This window comes from Musca autumnalis, unplaced genomic scaffold (genome assembly GCF_047663935.1).
Source record: "Musca autumnalis isolate F117 unplaced genomic scaffold, ASM4766393v1 scaffold_3, whole genome shotgun sequence".
NCBI classification, from domain to species: domain Eukaryota; kingdom Metazoa; phylum Arthropoda; class Insecta; order Diptera; family Muscidae; genus Musca; species Musca autumnalis.
The window spans coordinates 247727981-247741476 of NW_027411866.1; the positions used below are offsets into that span (position 1 = coordinate 247727981).

At 37.0% G+C, this 13496-nt stretch overlaps 2 protein-coding genes across 3 annotated transcripts in view; one reads left to right on the plus strand and one right to left on the minus strand.

Annotated features, from left to right (window-relative positions):
- The first annotated feature begins 1049 nt into the window (after positions 1–1049).
- On the plus strand, positions 1050–4331 carry eIF2Bepsilon (eukaryotic translation initiation factor 2B subunit epsilon). Its single transcript, XM_073977672.1, has 7 exons — positions 1050–1230; positions 1289–1413; positions 1479–1670; positions 1731–2587; positions 2679–2906; positions 2966–3249; positions 4036–4331. Exons 1-7 carry the CDS (start codon positions 1135–1137, stop codon positions 4258–4260), a joined length of 2007 nt encoding a protein of 668 aa, XP_073833773.1. The 5' UTR covers positions 1050–1134; the 3' UTR covers positions 4261–4331.
- The window catches only part of mip130 (Myb-interacting protein 130), a 45439-nt gene continuing 36254 nt past the window's right edge, over positions 4312–13496 (minus strand). The window contains exons 1-2 of one of the 2 annotated variants that reach the window (XM_073977671.1): positions 10246–11113; positions 4312–6777 (exon numbers count right to left, since the gene is read on the minus strand). In XM_073977671.1, coding sequence (XP_073833772.1) covers positions 4488–6521 — 2034 coding nt within the window. In that variant the 5' untranslated portion in view covers positions 6522–6777; positions 10246–11113 and the 3' untranslated portion in view covers positions 4312–4487. Of the gene's footprint in view, positions 6778–10245; positions 11114–13496 lie in introns of those variants that run through there. The other variant, XM_073977670.1, reaches the window with a different exon arrangement.

The window sequence follows — 13496 nt, forward strand, 5'->3', positions numbered from 1 at the left end:
ATATATTTCCCGGGGGAAGTCCATACTTCCCGTGATATGGGCCTTGACATTTCGGGAAAGTCCTACTTTAACACCATTACTTTATTTATGGGCACCACTCGGATCGGGCTGAAATTTTCACCATAGGTAGTCCTTGGGACCCTGATCAGCATTTATGCAGATGTAAATTCTTGAATTTTTAGTTTTGTTTCATGTCTTTTCTTAAACCAATATAATAAAAATAGCACAGTTAAATATTATTGTGCGATATTATGCAATTTTTACTAAAAAATGTGTTCAAAAGCCGCATAAAAAGAGTTGACTCCATTATCCGTGAAAATCGATTATCCGTAATGCCTCCGGTCCCGACCATAACGGATAATCAAGGTCCGACTGCACTTCAATTGCATTTTTTTAATTCGGAAAAGATCAGTTTAGTAAATGAAAAACGAAATTACACTATTAGATTTCTTATTCACTAATAAAAGATAGGGAGAGAGAGACAGCTGATGTTAAATGAACTGATGGAACTAACTAACTCTTATCAGCCATGCACGCGTCTTTGTTAACTACAACTCTCTTTCCCATACAAAACCCAAAATAGCATTCTCTTCTTGTGCATCATGCAGCCATGCTATTATGTTACACGCTAAAACTTTCATAGTCGAAGGTCACACTAGAGTGGTTTCATTGAAACTTTTAGGGATTCTTAAATCGAGTTCCCCACTACAGTAACTTTTACTCTAGTATGGAAATCGACCTAGGAACCCTGGATTTCATGAAATTGTTTCAATGAAACCATCTAGTGTGACCAAGGACATAAGAAACTTTCCCATTATTTTGGCGTTCATAGATCGAGTTCCATACAAAAGTAATTTTATGAAATTACTGTAATGGGGGTCTCGACCTAAGAACGCCAAAATAATGGGAAAGTTTCGTATGAAAGTTTCAGCGTGTAACATAAGAGTAAAAGAGAAGAGCAAAAAGAATGGGAGAAAAACGAACGAGGGAGCAAATGGAACTAGATGAACCGCATAGTCGGACCTAGTACCGGTCGTTCCTTTTGTAGTTCCTTTGAACTAGTTCGTTCCGGAACGACACAACTCTAGTTGACGTTGCATGCGGAGATTTGCGGTTTGCAAAAATTAAACTGGAATGGATCATTTTGACAAAAAGGATGTTATACAAGCTATTCTTATAGCCGACAACAATGTGGAAAACTTTAAACCATTGTCCGACACCGACTCTACGGTAAGTTGAAATACAAAACAATCGTGTCTTTTGATATTCATACGACTTTCATTTTCAGGCTCTTATTCCTTTGGTCAATGTTTCCATGCTGGATTATGCCCTGGAGGCTTTAAATCGTAGTGGGATCGAGGAGGTATTTGTGTTTGCCAGTCAACATTTGCAAAGCCTAAGAGACTTCATAAAGTAAATGGAATTTTAACCCACAATTCCTGAACACCTTTTAATTTGTTTACATTTTATTTGGATAGGAAAGGAATTGCATCACTCAAATCATGGTCGGTGAATATGAAAGTTACGGTCATTGGTGGTGAAGGCTGTCGTTGTTTTGGTGATGCCATGCGAGAATTGGATAGCAAGGCATTGATACGAGGAAATTTTGTAATACTAGGAGCTGACACAGTTACCAATGCCGATTTTAGGCCCATCTTTGAACAACACAAGTAAGTGGAACTAGCAATTCATTATTGGAGCCCAAATAAACTAAATATACTTCATTTTAGAAAAATAGCCAAATATGACAAAGGTGCTGCTGCCACTCTCATCTTCAAAGAAGCTGAAAACCACTTACGTACCGGCAATGAAATCATGATTGCGGTGGATATACAAAACAACCGACTACATCATCATCAAAGGCTCCGTTTGAATGGCAAAGAGACCAACTTCGAAATACCTTTGGAGGTATTTATGAACAATTCCCAAGTGGCTTTGTATCACAATCTCATTGATCCTCAAATGGCCATTGGTTCACCTTCAATGCTATCGCTGTTTTCGGATAATTTTGATTTTGAAACCCGAGATGACTTTGTTAAGGGCATATTGATAAATGAAGAAATTCTAGATAGCCGTATATATGTTTCCCTGCTGCCCAGAGAACAATATGCCCGCAAAGTAAATAATTGGTTAACGTATCAAATAGTTAGCAATGATATTATAAGCCGTTGGACTTATCCCCTTGTACCCGATATGGGTGTGGTGGGTTTGAAGCAACAATACATCTTTTTGAAAAACAACATTTATCGTAGTCCAGAATCAAATATGTCAAAGGTAACACTGAGAGAAAATGTGGTGGCTGGTGCGGGTAGTTCGGTTGGTAGTGGTTCATACCTGAGTTGTAGTGTTTTGGGAAATAATGTTAAAATTGGACACAAATGTCGTCTGTTAAATGCTTTTATATTGGACGATGCTGTTGTGGAAGACAATTGTGTTTTGGAATTTTGTATTGTGGGTGCTAATGCTAAGGTTGGATGCAAGACTGAACTAAGAGATGGCTGTGTGGTGGGTCAAGATTGTGTCCTGCCAGCTAGTACGAATTTGTCGGGTGCGGTAGTTACATCGGCAGTTACGGAAGATGACGAAGGTAAGGTAGAAACTCAACCCTATATTGATTGCACAAGAAAATATCTAAGTTCTTGCTAATTTCAATTGCATTAACCAAAAATATTTTTTAGAAACTGGCGATATTAAAAAGTTGGGCGACAAAGCTTTCATCATCACGGCTTCGGATCGTAATTTAGCTACTTCTGAAGATGAGGACGATGATGAAGAAGATTTGCCCGAAGGAAAGGTGGTACCTAAAATGATGAAATTGCCACTTACCTATGAGGAAAGTGATTATTGTTCGAGCAGTGATGAAGACGAGTCCAGGCCGTGTTCACCAATGCCCGATGATACCAACAGTATGTAAATGGAGAATTTAATTTTTATCCTTAATCATTAATCTTCCTTTTTATTTTAGTTTTCCTCTCCGAGGTTATTGATTCCCTGTCACGTGGTTTCCAAGAAAAATCCAATCCCGATTTTCTTATATTGGAAATCAATTCCTCACGTTATGCCTATAATATGTCGCTGAAGGAGGTCAACTTTAATGTTGTTAAGGCCATATTTAGTTTGCCACCCATTAAGGAATGTAGCGGTAATGTTTTGGTGGACATTAATGCTGTCTTTAAACAATTGGGTCCCGTAATGTCGAATTATATTAAAAGTGAAGATTCCATGGTGGATTGCTTAAAGGCTTTGGAGGTAAGAAAATAATCTAAGACAAAAGATCAGATTGAATTTTATAAAAGAATCGGGTATGTTCTGAGACACATTTCACGCCTCAAGCATTTAGTTCACCCCATTTACGCTTATTTTTCAAGTATTTTTTCGGACGGACTAGGATGTACTCTTCTTTTTAAATACCCTAATGAATCTTAGCCTCATGAAATTCGCAAAAATAGTAGTAAATGGGGTGAGCAAAATGTTTGAGGCATGTGAGAGTGAGAGGTGAAGTGTGTCTCAGAACACATCCGAATATTTTTTTAAATGAGTAGGGATTTACAATTTTGTACGTACCATCATATTGTGACGTTGTGATCCTATTGAATCTACATATTCGAGGACGTCAAAATTGTCATCCTTCTTGTCAGAATATTAAATTCCCACTTAGCCAGGGCGCGGTTCAGGTTCGCAAGACATGACTTCGAGTCAAAGTCCGTGGATTTTTTAAAGATTATATTTAAAGTCTTATATTTTTTTAAAGAATATTGTTAAAGACCTTGGTTTTTTTTTAAAGAATCTTCGCTATTAGTTGCTGGCTTCCTTTCCTGGCTTCAATAGCGGGACCACTTGCCAATTTCCCAGGCTTCTGGTACAATATGTCCTAGCGACATTGTCATCCATTTTAGTTCGGTTAATAGGGTTTTTAGTTGATCCGTTATCAAGGCTTCTCCACCCAGTCTTGTCTAATTTAATGTATTCTTGAGCTCTCCATATAGCGAACTGTCAGCTTCTCAGAAATAATCCATTTTTTCGTTTTCTTCTCAGGATATCTATGAAGAAAATCCCAAGGTGCGTGAAAAGATTTCACAAATTGTGCACTTCCTCTACGACAAGGATTTCGTAAGCGAAGAAGCCATTTTGGCCTGGCACGAAGAATTGGATTTGGAACAACATGAAAGTTTGCGTAAATCTTTGCAAAAACTAATTGAATGGTTGCAGCAATCGAGTGAAGAGGAAGATGATGACGACGATGAAGAAGAAAGTGATTAAGTAGACCTTAATAAATTTGTTTCTATGTTTTTTAATAAAAATTAATAAATCTTTTTCATTTGTTTTTTAAAGTCACCATATTTATTTATACAAATACGTAATGGAACTGAACAAGTAAACGTTTTAAAAATAAGAAAAAGATTCATAATTAAACAAAATCCGTGTGTGTATTTATGTGTAAGCTAAATTTAAACAAAAATAAAGAAGGAGATACATCCAGTCACCATTTAACGCTCTACGTTTCCGCCTCCGCCACTAACATTCATCATATTAGCACTGGCATTCATCATGCTCTGGCCAATACCCAAACGTATGTGATGCAAGTGGATTTGTACATGTTTCTGGAACGTTTCCACATTGACGCCATACAAACTTGAACGCACTTCTTCGATGCAGCCCTCCAGGACCTTATTGACTTGTGCTGTATTCTCACTACTCAAATGGGAGGCAACTAGGAGGACAGTTGCCAATTTCTTGATGAGACTTAGAATGGCTTTATTCTTTAAAATACCTTGGGCATTGCGTTGCACTGCCTCCTCGGCAGCTTCACGGCATTTTTCTCTTAAATATGATGGTGTTAACATGGCCTGGACTTGTGGATCCCTTGTTATGTCTGTGGCAAAAGATTGCACTTCATTTAGATAATCTTGTATGTCACGATTCATTTTTTCCATGGAAATAATTATGGAGGCATAACGCCGTTGGAACTCCTCACTCAGCTGGGGACCATTGCCATCTGCGGCATTTACATTTTGACTTTCATCCGAGGATGAATTACCAGAGTTGTTGTGGGCCGCAACCAATTGTTGTGATACCTTCAACTCGGCTTCATTGTTCATGTCATTGAGTCGACTAAGTTTCGATTGCTTGATTTTCAAAGCCCTCTTGAGGCGTACCAAAGTCTCCAATAGTTTTGGCGGATAACCATTTATATTCTCCTCACGTATTACAGGATTTTTAAAGGGACTGTCAATAACCTCACCTAATAGGGGGTCACTTTTATTTAAACTCATATTGTATGAAGAGCGTACTTGGCGCAAACCGCCACCACGCATTGGTGAGACGGTGTTTCTGGTGGCTCCATTGTAAACGCTCATTAGGCTTGGACGAAAATCTTTGGTTATACACTGTAAGGGCAACATTTCATTAAAGTTCTCAGAGACAATTTCATAGTCGGGTATAGAATGGGTACCCAAACCAGGGCGATCAAAGGTTACACGATATGATGATGTCATAGATTCGAAGGCATCCACAGTACCACTAAATATGCCATCTTGCGGAACACGTAATCTGGCCGTTACCTTGGTACCAACCGGTAAAGGTAGCGGTATTTTATCGGGTAAATCCCTGAGGAAATTCATATCCTTAACCTCACCAGACCGGCGACTTTGCATAAAACGCATTTTCTGTCGCTTCTTTTCCAATTCTCGACGTTCCTCATCAAAAAAGGCCTGGGAACAACGCCGCGGCTTACCCATCAGGGAACGCACTTTTTGCCATTCAGCTCGAGTTAATTCTCGGGTACGTAGATTGGGAAATGATTCTGCCAAGCAAACTTGGAAATCATTTTCACCCTCGAACAAGGGTTTATCGATGAAAGAATAGAACCATTCATAGATAACCCATTTGTGGGCCTTTGGTAGTTTCAAAAGATTGCGTAAACGCATTCCAATCCCTTGTCCAATTTTCTTGTCTGCTGGTATAATGGAACCAATCGCACTACCTCCTCCCGGTGTGGTGGCATTATTTCTATTGGTTCCCGACTTGGGAGTGGTATTCACCGAATTTCCACCAGCAGCACCACCGCCTCCACGGGCCGATGTTGAGGGGGAATGATGGTGTTTGTCTTCCGAACGCATATAACGTGAAGCCACACCTTTACGTTTTTTAAGAATTTTTGTTGGTGTCTTGTGTGGCGAGTTAACTTTCATCGTATTCTTCCTTGGCGATAGACTCATTCGCAGTGGTTTGTCATCGTTGATAATGTCATCATCGAAAAATAGACGATTACGTTTTCTGATTCTAGCTGGCATTCCACGAGCGTTCAGCATTTGTATGGGTTGTTGTGGTTGCGGTTTAGGTGGTGGTGCAGTGCCCACACGTTGCAGGCCCAGAGTGGCTAAACTGAAGGATGGTGGTGGTTCTTCGGGTTCCTCGTCGGACATTGCTGGTGATTGTGGTTCGGCGTCTTTTTTCGCCGTCTTATGGGAGGTTGTGGACGAAGTATCCTCGCCCATATTGCTGTCCTCTTCTTCGTGCATTATTCTTTATTGAGCTGTAATATAAAAAGTGAGGTTATTTTACAATTTACATGAAATTATGGAATAAATGTGACTTTGTGTGCTCTTCTTGGGTTGGGATTTAAGGAAACCACCTGCAGACAATTTTTCACACTTATCAAAAATTCGTCGTTTTCCCAACATAAAATGAAAAGGATTAATTTTAAGTGGATGCGAACAAAACCAAGTAAAATAAAAAATATAATATTGAGAAGTCCACATCGCTCTAGGAAACAACCTGCAGACAATTTTTCACACTTATCAAAAATTCGTCGTTTTCCCAACATAACATGAAAAGGATTAATTTTAAGTGGATGCAAACAAAACCAAGTAATCTTCTTCTTCTTTATTTGCAAATCCGTATTCGGATATTAGCGATCATACAATGTTGATTATTACAGAGTTGTTTGATTGTATATGTATAATAAAATAAAAAAAAATATTTCATTCAATTATAGCTAGATCTCTATTTCTGGCGGCGCTTAAAAGGCTTGTTTCATCTTGGTGTCCTGTCCATTCCTGAATGTTTTTGATCCATGTTATTTCTCGTCTCCCTCTCGGACGGCGTCCTTCTATTTTGGATCTTATGATTGCTTGGAGGAGATTATATTTTCTGTTTCTCATAAGATGTCCCAAATAAGCAGTTTTTCTCGTTTTTATCATTCTGATCATTTGACTATCGGTATTCATTCGCCTCAGTACTTCATTATTTGAAATGTGATCTATCCAGGATATCTTTAAGATCCGTCGGTATATCCAAATCTCAAACGAGTGCAGTCTTCTCTCGTCTGCTGCTTTTAGTGTCCATGTTTCTGCCGAGTATAATAGTACTGACCATATGTAGCATTTAACAAATCGTTTTTTTGTTTCCAGGGTTATGTCATGACTCGTTAATATTTTTCGATACTTAAAAAAAAGAGTTTCTTGCCATTTCAATTCGACATTTTATTTCCATTGATGGATCCCAGTTTTCGTTAATTTGAACTCCGAGATATTTGAATGTTGAGACTCTTTCTATTGGAGTACCATTGATGCTTAAAAGAGTGTTGGATTCGACGCCTCTTCTACTTATAATCATGAACTTTGTCTTTTTTATATTAATTTTTAAGGCATATGACGTACTTGCATGTTCAAGAGCATCTATTAATTTTTGTAGTCCTGCGAGGCTGCTTGCAATTAGGGTGGTGTCGTCGGCATAACGAATATTGTTTATAATTGTGTTGTTTATTCTTATTCCGATATTTTTCCCACATATTGACTCCTCAAATATTTTTTGAGAGTACAGATTAAACAGAAGGGGCGATAGTATGCACCCCTGCCTTACACCTTTTGAAATCGGAATATTTCCAGTAATTTCACCATCTACTTGAATGTTTGCGGTCTGTTGCCAGTATAGGTTTCTGATGCATTTTATGTCGCTATCCTCTAACCCAATTGAAATCAAAATTTCCATTAATTTGTGGTGGTTGACCGTGTCGAATGCCTTTTCGTAGTCGACAAAACATACGTAGACATCTTTTTGTACATCGCGGCAGTTTTGTATGAGTACATTCAAACTAAGTAGGGCCTCTCGAGTTCCCATGCCTTCCTTGAAACCAAATTGCGTTTTCCCCATATGTGCTTCACATATTGGGTATATGCGCCTATGTATTATCTTTAAAAATATTTTTAGGGCATGACTCATAAGGCTTATTAATCTATAATCTCCGCACGTCTTCGCGTTGTTTTTCTTGGGAATCATAATAAACGTAGATTTTAGCCAATCTTGAGGGTATTGTCCTGTTTCATAAATTTGGTTGTATAACTTCAACAATAGTTGTGTATTTCTTCCATCTAGTAATTTAAGTAATTCAGATGGGACTTCATCCGGCCCGGTAGCTTTGTTGTTTTTCATTGAATTTATGGCCACATCTAATTCGCTTTCTGTAATGCGTCTTCCCCCAAAATTGGCTTCTCCATCTGTGCTATGCATTTCGGTTCTTGCGGTATCTGTGAACAGACTTCTAACATATTTTTCCCAGTGTTTTTTCTTTTCTGCAGTTTCATATATGGCTGTATTATTCTCATCGAAAATAAATGTAGATGATCTTTTTGAATATATTCCAGATGCCTCTTTTAACTTTTTGTGGAGATTGAAATCGTCATGTAAGATTTGGAGTCTTTCAATTTCCTGGCACTGTTTGTTTAATTGTGCATTTTTTGCGGCCCGAGTTGCGACTTTTATTTCTTGATTAATTTCCCAATATCTTTCATAGTTTGAATTCTTATGTTTGCTCCTTTCTATGCGAAGTGCGCGTATCTCGTCGGTCATCCATGTGTCCTCTCTTTTAGATGTTGTGGTTCCAAGGATATTGCTGGTTATAGTATTTATGGAATTTTTTACATTGTTCCATAAGGTCTCGACATCTTCTCCATCAATATTTTGTAGTCCTGCATTAAGGTGATCTTTCATTGATTGTTTAGTGGAAGGATCGTTTAATTTTTGAATGTTAACTCTTCGCTTTGGTGTTTTCTTTCGGATAGTAGTTAGCTTTATCTGTAATTTCCCTAACAGAAGATTATGGTCCGAGGGAACATCAGCTCCTGGATACGTAGAACATTTATTCATGCAGGAGGAATATCGCCTATTTATTAAAATGTAGTCAATTTGGTTTCTAACAATGTTTCTGTTATTGTCTTGTGGCGATTTCCAGGTGTAAAGTCGTCTTGGATGGAGGCGAAACATAGTATTAGCAACCTTAAAACTGTGTTCTTGACAGAATTGTATTAGTCGTTCTCCTCTTTCATTCCGTTGTCCTAAGCCAAATTTTCCGGTGATTCCGGTTGTTTCTTCTTGCCCAACTTTAGCATTAAAATCTCCCTGGATTATTGTAATATCGTGTGGTTTTGTCATCTTTAATAAATTTTCAACGTCGTAATAAAACTTTTCCAATTCATCATTATCGCTATCACTTGTAGGTGCATATACTTGTATTATGTTCATGTTTATTGGTTTTGCAGATATTTTTATCATCATCGCCCTATCAGAAATTGGAACATATCCAGTGACACAGGTCGCTATGTGGCTTTTTACTATAATAGCAACGCCCTTTCTATGAATTCCCTCTCTATTTCCGGAATGATAAATTTTTACGTTCTGGGAAATAAATTCCGCATCCTCCACCCACCACGTTTCACTGATACCCAGGATATCAATTTGTAGTCTTCCCATTTCGCTTATGGTGTTGTCTAGTTTTCCAAGCTCATAAAGACTTCTCACATTCCAAGTTCCTATTCTAAGTCTGGTTTTGGTTTTACCTCCGGGGATTCTTAGCACCCTCTGATTGCCGGAGACTGAGGGCCGTAGGTTATTTTCTGTATTCATTGTAATTGTATGATTTTTCTAGGCATTATACTTCAGTGGTTTGCCGAGGCCTTCTGAAGGGTTTAGAGTTTTCCGTCTCCGTATTCAGCCGCTCCTCCTGGAGTTCAGACGCTGTTTGCTGCCGCCAATCCTTTGGTCAGACGCTGCCATTTTCCATTTTTTTTCTTTTGGTTCGCCCCGCATATTTTATTTCTGCGGTACCCGCCATATCTGATGAGCGTTCCCCTATCCACCACCTGGGGAGGCGTCCGATGGGAGAGAAAAAAAAGGAAGAAAAAAAAAAATAACTCCAAGTAATAAAAAATATAATATTGAGAAGTCCACATCGCTCTAGGAAACCACCTGCAGACAATATTTCACTCTTATCAAAAATTCGTCGTTTTCCCAACAAACCATGAAAAGGAGTAATTTTAAGTGGACGAGAACAAAACCAAGTAAAATAAAAAAATAATATTGGGAAGTCCACATCGCTCTAGTGCCTGCCATCAATTGAATAACTCCTACCCATTTCTCATGACTGGAACCGTCGTCCATAAGCAGTAACCTCTTTTTTGAAAAATAATCTCTCTTAATTTCATCTTTCCAAATTAAAATTCAATACATTTATTATTGTCCAGAAATGTTAATTTCTATATTTTTCCAAACCTTTTTGTTTCCTCTATTCAAAAACAAACTCCGGTTCTTATTACATTGTTGTTGTTGTTGAAAAGGAGGGGGTATCTCTGCTGTGTGATTGTGGTGGTGGTGATTGTGAAATAAACATTTACACAATTTTATTATTTATAATTAATACTTTTTTATATATTTTTGTCTATATTTGTTTGTTTGAATAGGAGAGAGGTGGTCAATTAGGTTTTGTGGAGAGTGGAGAAGAGAAAAAATAGCGGGACTATTTAACATAAGCCACATTTACAATAGTGATTCGTTTTTTGTCATTGTAACAATTTTCCAAGGATTTTGTTTTTTTTTTATTTTGGTTAATGAAGATTAATTTTAATGTTGCTATTTTTTATAGTTGTCTTAGATTATTTTCATTAAATATTATATCATTTAGATAATTTGTTATATAAGTGTTGTGGTGTTTGGATGGAAAACAAAAAAAATTATGGCCTGAAATGAAAATAAACATAAATTACACACCCTCAAATTAAATGATTCGATACAATTATAATCGAACTCAATTATATATTTCAAAAAAATTCCATCGCATTTGCACGACACAAATATTACAAGTCCTTGGAGACTCCCAATTTGTCTGAATTCACTAACAAAAGATGGAACTGTAAAAAAAATTTTTAGATACACAATATTGTTCAAAAAAAAAAAAAAACACGAAAAAGGAAAAAGTTAGAAATGACAAAGCTCCAAAACTTAGGGAATTAAATTAATTCGAGTTCGAAAATCTGACAAGCATCCTTAATTTACCTTTACTAAGCTATATTGTAACCTACGCGAGAAACAGGGTTTGTAAATCCCTCTACTGAATAGAGTCAAGAATGCCAGAATAGGTGAATTTGATAGACCGGTTTGCTTTTTGTCACCAGCAACGAAGATTCTTCAGGCACTACTCCTCTATGTCCAGCCAGCCGCATAAAAGAATACTTTGGTTGGACTGTGGTTAATGGTTGTGGTTCCACTTCCAGTGTCGCCTATCACTATAAATGGTTGAAAAGTAATTCTGGTAATTAGTTTAACAATTTGGGAAATAAGCTCTTGGATTTTTTAAAATAATTTTTTCTGAGCTCGTGGATTGTTTAGAGATTTTCTTTCTGAGCTTGTGGATTTTTTCAAAGAATTTTTTCTTAGGTCGTGGATTTTTTTAAAAAAAATTTTCACAGGTCTTGGATTTTTTTAAATAATTTTTCCCAGCATGTAATTATTTAAATATTTTTTTCTGAGCGCGTGGATTTTTTTAAAAAAAATCTGAGCTCGTGGATTTTTAAAAAAAAAAATTTTCTGAGCTCGTAGATTTTTTTTAAATTTTTTTCTGAACTCGTGGATTTTTAAAAAAAAAATTCTGATCTCGTGGATTCATTAAAATTATTTTTCTGTGCTCGTGGATTTTTTAAAATTATATTTCTGAGCTCGTGGATTTTTTAAAATTATTTTTCTGAGCTCGTGGATTTTTTAAAAAAAATTTCTGAGCTCGTGGATTTTCTAAAAAAAAATTTCTGAGCTCGTGGATTTTTAAAAAACAAATTCTGAGCTCGTGGTTTTTTTTTTTTTTAAAAATTCTGAGCTCGTGGATTTTTAAATAAAAAATTCTGAGCTCGTGGATTTAAAAAAAATGTGAGCTCGTGGATTTAAAAAAAAAATCAGAACTCGTGGATTTTTTTAAAAAATTCTGAACTCGTGGATTTTTTTAAAAAAAATTCAGAACTCGTGGACTTAAAAAAAAATCTGAGCTCGTGGATTAAAAAAAAATCTGAGCTCGTGGATTTTAAAAAAAAAATTCTAAGCTCGCGGATTTTTTAAAACAAAATTCTAAGCTCGTGGATTTTTTAAAACAAATTCTGAGCTCGTTGATTTTTTAAAAAAAAATCTGAGCTCGTGGATTTTTTTAAAAAAAAAGTTTCTGAGCTCGTGGATTTTTTTAAAAAAATTTCTGAACTCGTGGATTTTAAAAAAAAAAAAAATTCTGAGATCGTGGATTTAAAAAAAAAAAAATTTCTGAGCTCGTGGATTTTTAAAACATTTTTTTCTGAGCTCGTGGATTTTTAACATTTTTTTCTGAGCTCGTGAATTTTTAAACATTTTTTTCTGAGCTCGTGGATTTTTTCGTAATCAGAAAACCGCAGTTCCCAAACAAAAGCCGCAAATACATAACCTAACACCCATCCCCGAAAATGCTTCCTTTTGTCAACTTACTTGCAAGGACTCCGAGATAAGTTCGATGAAATAGTGGATTTCATGAGTCGGAAGAATATCATGGTCTCGCCATACCCGAGTCGAGACTATTTTTTTTTCTCATCAGAGGCGCCGTGCCAACCTGACCTGAAGCTGACACTGAAGTTAACCGGTTTGTCTGTGAGCAAAAACACAACAAGTGGCTAAATCATCTGAAAAGTTGGAGTCAGAAAAACTGAGTTGTTGGCAAGGGATTTCCCCAAGGTGCGGTCATATCTCCTGAACTGTTTGAACTCTACCTCTCCTGTATTACATCCTCTCCCGACGGTATTGAGATGGTAAAGTATGCGAATGATTTGTGAAAGACTGAACTCCTATTTGACTGATCATATTACCTTTTCCCACGCGAGGAACATACAAATATCAGCCACTAAATTTTCGACCACTTTGTTTACCACATGGACTGCAGAGATGAGGTACTGGCGTCTACTGCGAGAATCCACTAATTGAAAACTCAAATAAGCTTGACGATAATTGTAGTGTTTTTCAGGCGGAGATTCTGCTATCAGAAAAGCAGATGAATTGGTGAAAGGGCTTGAAGGCAGTCTTACAGGACCGGTGACTATATATGTCGATAGTCAAGCGGCCCTCAAGGCTCTCAAGTTTTGGACCATAAATTCAAGAGCTATTCTTGATTGTAGGAGAGCTCTGCAGGACTTACACGATATCGTAAAGCTATGTTGGGT

Excerpts from the sequence above, each read along its gene's own strand:
- eIF2Bepsilon (XM_073977672.1), top strand. The coding sequence starts at position 1,135 with ATGGATCATTTTGACAAAAAGGATGTTATACAAGCTATTCTTATAGCC. Across the intron at positions 1,414-1,478 it reads AGCCTAAGAGACTTCATAAA|GAAAGGAATTGCATCACTCA; the intron begins GTAAATGGAATT and ends TTATTTGGATAG. Across the intron at positions 3,250-4,035 it reads ATTGCTTAAAGGCTTTGGAG|GATATCTATGAAGAAAATCC; the intron begins GTAAGAAAATAA and ends TTTTCTTCTCAG.